The sequence below is a fragment of the Dama dama genome, chromosome 9 (genome assembly GCF_033118175.1).
Source record: "Dama dama isolate Ldn47 chromosome 9, ASM3311817v1, whole genome shotgun sequence".
Lineage (NCBI taxonomy): Eukaryota > Metazoa > Chordata > Mammalia > Artiodactyla > Cervidae > Dama > Dama dama.
This window is the reverse complement of record NC_083689.1, coordinates 62722979-62731682: the sequence shown is the minus strand read 5'-3', so window position 1 is coordinate 62731682 and position 8704 is coordinate 62722979. Positions and strand designations below refer to the sequence as shown.

General features: G+C 45.4%; 1 protein-coding gene across 1 annotated transcript; it reads right to left on the bottom strand.

Annotated features, from left to right (window-relative positions):
• Window positions 1-1528: 1528 nt before the first annotated feature.
• Window positions 1529-2441, bottom strand: LOC133061440 (small ribosomal subunit protein uS5-like). The gene has a single exon (XM_061149456.1). The coding sequence runs from the start codon at window positions 2433-2435 to the stop codon at window positions 1626-1628; it is 810 nt and encodes a 269-aa protein (XP_061005439.1). The 5' UTR covers window positions 2436-2441; the 3' UTR covers window positions 1529-1625.
• Between the last annotated feature and the right edge of the window lie 6263 nt (window positions 2442-8704).

The following is an 8704-nucleotide window of genomic DNA, read 5'->3' as shown; positions in this document are numbered from 1 at the left end:
TAATTATTCAGTAAGTTGACAAAGATACAGATTAGTGTAAGAGGGTGAACTAGAACAGGCACCATTGATGTTTTGGGCTGGGTAATTTTTTGCCTGGAAAATCCCATGGACAGAGGTGTCTGGTGGGGTATAGTCCATGGGGTTGCAGAGTCAGACATGACTGAGCAACTAAACAACAATTTATTGCTATGGGGGCTGTCCTGTGCAGTGTAGGATGAGTAGCAGCATCTCTGGCCTCTACCCACTGGAAGGCAGTAGCCAGTTGTGACAACAGAAATGTCTCCCATCAAATGTCTCCCAGGAGGCAAGACTGCCCCTGGTTGGAAACCACTGGAATTGAGTAGTGAAAAATAAAACACCGAACAACTCTCTGTTGGCTTCACACCGATGACAGCGTACATACGTGGGATGCACGTCATATCAGAGGTTAGGACTCCAAGCCTCATTTAGTTAAAATAATCCTCAGAACGACTTAGAAGCCTGGGATTGTGGTACGACCAGTTTCCTCGGTGTGTGATGGTTCTCTGTGGCTCAAAGGCCCGGCCCGTGCTGCCCCCTGCTGGTTAAGTCTTTAAAATTAATTTTGGTACGGATCAGATGAAAAAACGAGAGCCAGTCCTTTGAAAGATTCCTGAAGTTTATACCTTGTCCCTCATGCCTGTGAAAGGAGCCCCTGGGGCAGTATTTGCCAAAATTTCAGCTAATCAAAATCATCTAGGAGGTATATAAAAGATTCCCAATGACATTATTCTTTCCAGAGATTTTGATCACCTATTGTGATGTAACCCTTGAAGTCTCATACCTCATGCTTCCTTTCCAAGGTCACCTCTGCCACCCCACACTTAGCCATGAATTTCTCCTCCTTCTCCCTTCTCCAACCACCTTCTTCTCTTGCTTATTTATAATGACACACTCACAAGTAAATTACTGTTGCTAAAATCCTCAGATAACACAGAATACTTAAAAAAGAGATAGTACTCTTTTCTCTTCTCCTACTACCACTGCCTCCTCACCTGGCTACAGAAAGTAGGGATGTTGTCTGCCCTGCTCTCTGCTGATCCTCTCATCCAGGCCAGTGGAAGGGCACAGGGGCCCTCCGTGAGCATCTGTGGAATAAATGAACAAATCGTCATCATCAGGCTGATGTGACCCCTTTATACATTCAGTCACATATATAGCGTGTTTCTGTGCATAAATGGGTCCACGCCATATGTACTATATACAGGTTTCTTTAGTTTTTGCTTCATAATACATCTTAGAGGTCTTCCCTTGACCCTCTATCTAGACCTGCTTCATGCTTTTTCACTGCTGACTAGATGCACCGTCATTATTCAACCACTTCCATATTGATAGGCATTCAGGTTCCTTCCATTTCTCACTATTTCCAGCCATGCACCTGCACAGGCTGTGGTCCTGGACACCCAAGAAAGGCACCTGAGACAGACTCAATGAATGGAGGGGCTCCTCCTTCTTCTCCCTTTCCTTGAAAACTTGCATTTTTCTTTTTTTTTTTTTTTTCCGGTTTCATTCACTTTATTATTCTCTTTGTAAAATTATGTTATAAAATTATGTGGTGGCTACAGCTGGGGCCTGGGCCCTCTGCACGGAGATTCTGGTGTGGGTCTTCACAAGATGGTCAGTAAATTCCTGATATGGAGACTTATGAACACCGTCTCTTTCCAGAGGTCAGGGGTGAGATAACTGTAGGTCTTGGAAATGGCATCAAAAGTGGCCTTGGCGAAGTTGCCCAGGGTGGCGGTGCAGCCCCTGGCAGAAGTGTAGCAGTCGTCGATGCCGGCCATCATCAGCAGCTTCTTGGGCACAGGGGTGGAGACGATGCCAGTGCCTCTGGGGGCAGGGATGAGGCGCACCAGCACGGAGCCGCAGCGGCCAGTCACCTTGCAAGGAACCGTGTGGGGCTTGCCGATCTTGTTCCCCCAGTAGCCCCTTCGTACGGGGACGATGGACAGCTTGGCCAGGATGATGGCCTCACGGATGGCAGTGGCTACTTCCTTGGAGCACTTGACACCCAGACCAACATGTCCATTGTAATCCCCGATGGCAACAAATGCCTTGAACCTGGTCCGCTGGCCAGCACGGGTCTGCTTTTGCATGGGCATAATCTTCAAAACTTCATCCTTGAGGGATGCTCCCAGAAAAAAGTCAATAATCTCAGACTCCTTGATGGGCAGAGAGAAAAGGTAGATCTCCTCCAGGGACTTGATCTTCATATCCTTGACCAGGCGGCCCAGCTTGGTAACGGGGAGCCACTCCTTGTCCTCGGCCTTGCCTCCGCGAGCTCCGCGGCCCCGACCCCGGCCACGACCCCCGCCCCGGACGCCACTACCGAAGCCTCCGCGGAAGCCACCGCGGCCTCCCATTCCAGGGCCCCCCGGGCCTCCGGGCCCTTCCGCAGCACCGGCGTCATCCGCCATTTGGTGTTTTCACGAAGAAGAAGCTGCATTTTTCTTAGAGATAAACTGGACAGAGGAGAAATTCTTTTCCTTGGGAGTGGTGGAGAGTGTCAGCCCTAGGGCTTGTACTTGGCATGCACAGTCCAAGTGCGCGCGCGCACACACACACACACACACACACCCCCCATCCTATCCTAGCCTGCTCACTAGGGAATTTTGAAACATGAACCGATTAATCTGTCATGTTCTGTGGAAGCATGCTGAACTCAGAGTCCTGAAGTTTGAGTTCTGATACACACTTTGCCACAAAATTGTCTAAAAGTATCGAACAAATAACTCAGTTTTTATGGGGCTCAGCTTCTTTACCTTTAACTGGGGTTGGGGAGTGGACGTGTTACTGTAAGGACACTTTTCACTGCTATCCTTCCAGGGTGAGGCATCAGTTGCTTGCCCTTGACTCCGGGTTGGCTGTGGGAGCCAAGAAATAGGAAACTGATGTTTTGGAAAGAGCAGTCAGCAGTTCTGGGTGAGATCAGAGCTGGCAGCGTGGTGACCTCTGCCCTGGTCAGCAGCTCAGCAGCCAGTTCTCCTTCCTGAGCTGCGGGGCCAGTTGCTCAGCTGACCCCTGGCAAGGGCTCGCTTTCACCCCATGCAGAGGGAAGTCTGGGCATCACCTTGCCCATGGTGTGGTGGCCTATCTACACCTCTGACAGCCTCCTGGCTACACGGCACAGACAGGGATCAGTCCTCCTGGCAAAGCTTTGGGCACTAACCAGAGTGGTGAGGACCAGGGCCCTAAAGTCGCCCTCCTAGGCTCAAGCCCTGACTCTTGATGTGCCCTGTCAGTGGGTGAGTTTGGGTGAGTCACTGTTGGCTGATCTCTAAACTGGGGCTAACTCACTCCAGTATTCTAGCCTGGAGAATTCCATGGACAGAGGAGCCTGGTGGGCTATAGTCCATAGGATCACACAGAATCAGATATGACTAAGCGACTAAGCATGCACACAAACTGGGGATAATGTTAGTATTATTTCTTATGGGGTGTTATAAGGATTAAGTGAAGTTTTTTTGTTTGTTTGTCTTATACTTTATTGACCAAAGTTTATTTATATTATTGCATATAACATCGAAAGCTTTCATCCTGAAAATATAAAATTTAAATAAAATGTTAGCTTTAAAAACTGAAGAACTGGCCTCTGGGAGCGTTGATATGGAAGGTAGAGAAGAAAATAGGGAAGAGGGCAGTGGCTGTTGGACTAGGGCTGTAGGTGAGTCTCCAGAAAGAACCCTTTCTTGCCAGGTGGGTCTCGACTAAAGCTGCACAAACTGCACTCTGAAGTTTCCACAGGAGTAGGGACCTTGGTCCATTTCATTCCTTGCTCTGTGCCTAGTGCCTGGAAGAGCGTCCAGCACAAAGCTGGTGTTCTGTAAATACGCTTGCTCTTTGTTTTTGGTTTTACTGTTTTGTATTTTTCCCTTTTAAAACGACTTTTCTTTTCCAGTATCATTGAGATTGTTGTTGTTTAGTCACTAAGTTGTGTCCGACTCTTTGGGACTCCATGGACTGTAGCCCACCATGCTCCTCTGTCCATGGGATTTCCCAGGCAAGAAGATGACATATAATGTTAGTTTTTGGTGTACAAAATGATGGTTTGATATTTGTATATATTGCAAAATGATCACAGTAAGTCCAGTTAACATCCATCACCTCACACAGTTACAAATTTTTTTTTTCTTGTGAAGAGAACTTTTAAGATCTACTGTCTCAGCAACTTTCAAATATAAAAAAACAGTATTGTTAACTAGAGTCACCATGCTGTACATTATATCCCCAGGACTTATAATAGATGCTTGTATTTTATGACTACCTTGACCTATTTTGCCCACCCAATCATCCCCTACCTCTGGCAACCACCAATCTGTTCTCTGTTTCTATGAGTTTGCTTTTTTTAGATTCCATATGTAAGTGAGATCATACAGTATTTATCTTTGTCTGACTTATTCCATTCAGCATAATGCCCTCAAGTTTCATCCATCTTGTCACAAATGAGAGGATTTCCTTCTTTTTCATAGCTGAATAATATTCCATTACATATATCACATTTTCCATTTATCTGTCAGTGGGTACCAAAGTTGTTTTCATGTCTTGGCTATTGTAAATAAAGCTTTAATCAACATGGGGATGCAGTTATGTTTTCAAGCAGTGACTTAATTTACATCAGATACGTATCCAGAAGTGGAATTGCTGGATCATACAGTAGTTCTATTTTTAACTTTTTGAGGAGACGTCATACTATTTTCTATAGTGCCAGCACCAATTTATGTTCCTCCCAACAGTGCACGAGGTTCTCTTTTCTCTGCATCCATGCTGGCATTTGTTATCTCTTGTCTTTTTGATGATGACCATTCTAACAGGTGTGAGGTGATATATTATTGTGGTTTTAATTTGCATTTCCCTAATGAATGGCAATGTTAGCATCTTCTCATGTACTTGTTGATAATTTGTATGCCTTCTTTGGAAAAATATCTGTTCAGTTCCTCTGCTCATTTTTAATTTTTTTGAGTTATTTTTTGCTCTTGAGTTGTATCAGTTCTTTATATGTTTTGAATATTAACCCCTTATTCGATATATGATTTGCAAATAATTTCTCCCATTTGCCTTTTTAATTTTGTTGATAATTAAGTTGTGTTTTTTGCATTGAGTGCATAATTACTGCACAATAAGTGTTATTATTATAACATTCAGAACAGAGCCTATCCCCTAGGCCAAGTAGGTGGTAAATAAATATTTGACGAGTATATGACAGACGCATGAATGAACTAGAAGTGAGGAACCACGTTCTAGTTCCATTTCTGCCCTGACTGCCCTGAACAACAAGGCTACAGCCCTCCCAACCTGGCCTTCCTGACACATGCCTCCAATTTACTATCCTAGCCCTTCTACTAGTGACTTTCCCTCAATTTGGAATACTCTTCTCATTTTTTCTGCTGTCAAAATTCTATCCTTCAAGATGCACACTACATGCTGCCTCCTCCATGAAGTTTTCTTTCTTTCCCCATTTGAAGGTGTTTATTCCTTCTCATATTTTTGATATATTTCTCTGTTGATAGTTCCCAAATTTGTATTTTCAGTCCAAATCTTTCTTATGAACTCCAAACTAGGCTATTTTACTATCTACTTGGCATCTTCATTTGTACAACTAATAAACTCAGGCTTAATATATCCACTGCCCACCCACCCACCCATCTGTCCACTTAAATTAGCTTCACTTGCAGGCTCTCTCATCTCAAAGACAACTCCATCTTTCTAGGTGCTCAGACCAAAACATTAGTCACTTTTTGATGCTTGTCTTTCTCATACATCCTACACTTAATCCACCCAGACTTTTTTTTGTATCCACTTGGATATACCCAGAATCAGAACACTTCTCACCACCTCCACTGCTACTACTGTGGTAAAAGTCAGGACCGACAGCCTGTACCCTTGCCTTTCTCTCACCCACAGTCAGTTTCTACACAGTAGCCAGAATGAGTCCTTATAAAGTAAAGATCAAATCATACCACTCTTCTGCTAAAAATCCTGCAGTGGCCCCACATTTCAACTTAGAGTAAAAGCTGACATTAAGACCACAGGTCTCTGACTTCATCTCCAACTACTCTTTCTGTCCGGTAGACTATCCTTTTGTCCCTCTAGATTCATCCCCCAGCCTTTTCCACTCTCCTCTCTTTGCCGGAAAACTGGCCACAGGTATCTTCAAACAAGCTCCAGCGTCTCTTGGCTTGGAGTGGACCTGTCGACAGCAGGCACTGGTACGGGAAGGAGAAACGGGAGCCGAGAGAAGCTGAGCTATTTAGACCTCTGTTTCTTTCCTTGCTAAGCCTGGTTGTGGCCATGACTGTGTTCCTTTACCGAAGATCACCTCTGCCACAGCCCTCTCCTACAGCCAGCCCTCCCAGGTTCAGAAATTCTGCTCTCTGATGCCTGCTTCTGGAGTGCTAACGGTGGCTAGCTGTTGCTACTTCTCCAGGGCCTGACCTTGCTGGTTTATCTTAACTCTGTGCACAGCTCTGTAAATAGCCTTTTTGCTTAACACTCTACAATTGCTCCCTTTTAAGGTGTCTTCTGCTTCTTGTACAACTTCATTGATTCCTCTTCACCTTAGGTCACTCTGTTCAAGCAACACTTTCCACCCTGGTCTTCCTCTATCATGCCAGGAACACTCCTGCCTCATGGTCTTTGCACTGGCTCTTCCCTTTCCTGGCATCCTCTTCTCCTGCATATTCATGCATCCCTGCCTCATGTCCTTAAATCTTTGCTCAGTTATTGTTCTGCCCGTAGTCCGAGTCCCTGGTCGGGAAAGAAGACTCCTCGAAACAATGCAACTCGCAATAGGGGAATTTATTACCGACTGGAGCCAGGGCCTCCCGCCCTCACCAGGTGTGTGAGGACGAAAGGCCCCGAGCCCCAGTTCTCTCGGGTATTTATTAGGTCAAAAAAAGCAGCAGGTAGTTGGCGCAATCGGATTGGTTACACAGTGGGTAGTTGGCGCAAGCGGATTGGTTACACAGTTGCAAGGTAATTTTTGTTGGCCCAACGTGGGGCTTTCAGCTTTCCCCTGATAGGTTCCCTTTTTTCTGGCTAGGCATATGTTGATTGGCTGGCTCCAGGAGGCCTGATAATTATGTTACCCCGGGAAACCAGGCCTACTCCTAATCTAGGCTGCCTGCCATGGCATAAGGTGACAGCCTCACAGTTATCACCTTCTCAGTGACCACATCTCTCTCTTCCCTAGTAAAAACTATGGTCCCTCTACCCTGGCAGTTCCAATCTTTTTTTTTTTTTTTTCAAACTAAAAAATAGTACATAACCACGTATAGGGCTTCCCTGATAGCTCAGTTGGTAAAGAATCCACCTGCATGCAGGAAACCCCGGTTCGATTCCTGGGTTGGGAAGATCCACTGGAGAAGGGATAGGCTACCCACTCCAGTAATCTTGGGCTTCCCCTGTGGCTCAGCTGGCAAACAATAAGTGGAAAGAACCATTTACAACTCACTATATTATTTATTTGTGATTTTTCACTATCTTCTCATTTGACTATAAGAGCCTTAAGAGCAAGGATTTCATTGACGAGTCGCCACTCTCTAGAATAATACCTGGAATATGATAGGTCCATCTAGTCAAAGCTATGGTTTTTCCAGTAGTCATGTACGGATGTGATACAGAAAGCTGAGCACCAAAGAATTGATGATTTTGAACTGTGGTGTTGGAGAACACTCTTGAGAGTCTCTTGGACTGCAAGGAGATCCAAACAGTCCATCCTAAAGGAAATCAGTCCTGAATATTCATTGGAAGGACTGATGCTGAAGCTGAAACTCTAATACTTTGGCCACTTGATGCGAAGAACTGATTCATTGGAAAAGACCCTGATGCTGGCAAAGATTGAAGGTGGGAGGAAAAGGAGATGACAGGATGAGATGGTTTGATGGCATCACTGACTCGATGGACATGAGTATGAGTAAGCTCCGGGAGTTGGTGATGGATAGGGAAGCCTGGCAAGCTGCAGTCCATGGAGTCAGAAAGAGTCGGACACGACTGAGCGACTGAACTGAACTGAGGGGCTTCCCTGGTGACTCAGTGGTGAAGAATCCACCTGCAATGCAGGAGACACAGGAGATGTGGGTTTTATCCCTGGGTCAGGAAGACCCCTTGGAGAAGGGAATGGCAACCCCAGCCCAGTATTCTTGCCTGGAGAATCCCATTGACAGAGGAGCCTGGCAGGTTTATGGGGTCACAGAGTTGGACACGACTGAGCATGCATGCACATACATACATGGTAGGTGATAAATGCATGTTGAATGAGTGAAAGTGTGAATATATTCCACATTTTGTTTTTCTCTCTCAATGGATCCCACCACCTTTTCCCTTGAAATGTATAAACGGGTGCACACCTCATTACTCCAACTAAATTGTGAACTCTTCAAGAGGAAGAATTAGCCTTTATTCCTGAGATTGCAAAGCAGAGGCCCTTGGGCTAGTGTTTGCCTGCAGGCAAGTTTGTTTGTCCTAAAGTACTGGCCCACGCATTGTTTCAAATATCATTCTGATTTACCTTTCCAACATTAAAAAATAGGGATATTTCACTTGACGATGTGGATTTCTGGTTTCCATGCCAAATCAGGTTGGGTCACACTTCACATCATGTTTCTCATTTCGTAATGGCTGAGCAGGGCCTTCCTCTTTAGACTGGGCATGTCCCCTCCTGGGCATCAAGGCTGTACCTCTTCCTATT

Coding starts and splice junctions, on each gene's coding strand:
- LOC133061440 (XM_061149456.1), bottom strand. CDS start 2,435: ATGGCGGATGACGCCGGTGCTGCGGAAGGGCCCGGAGGCCCGGGGGGC.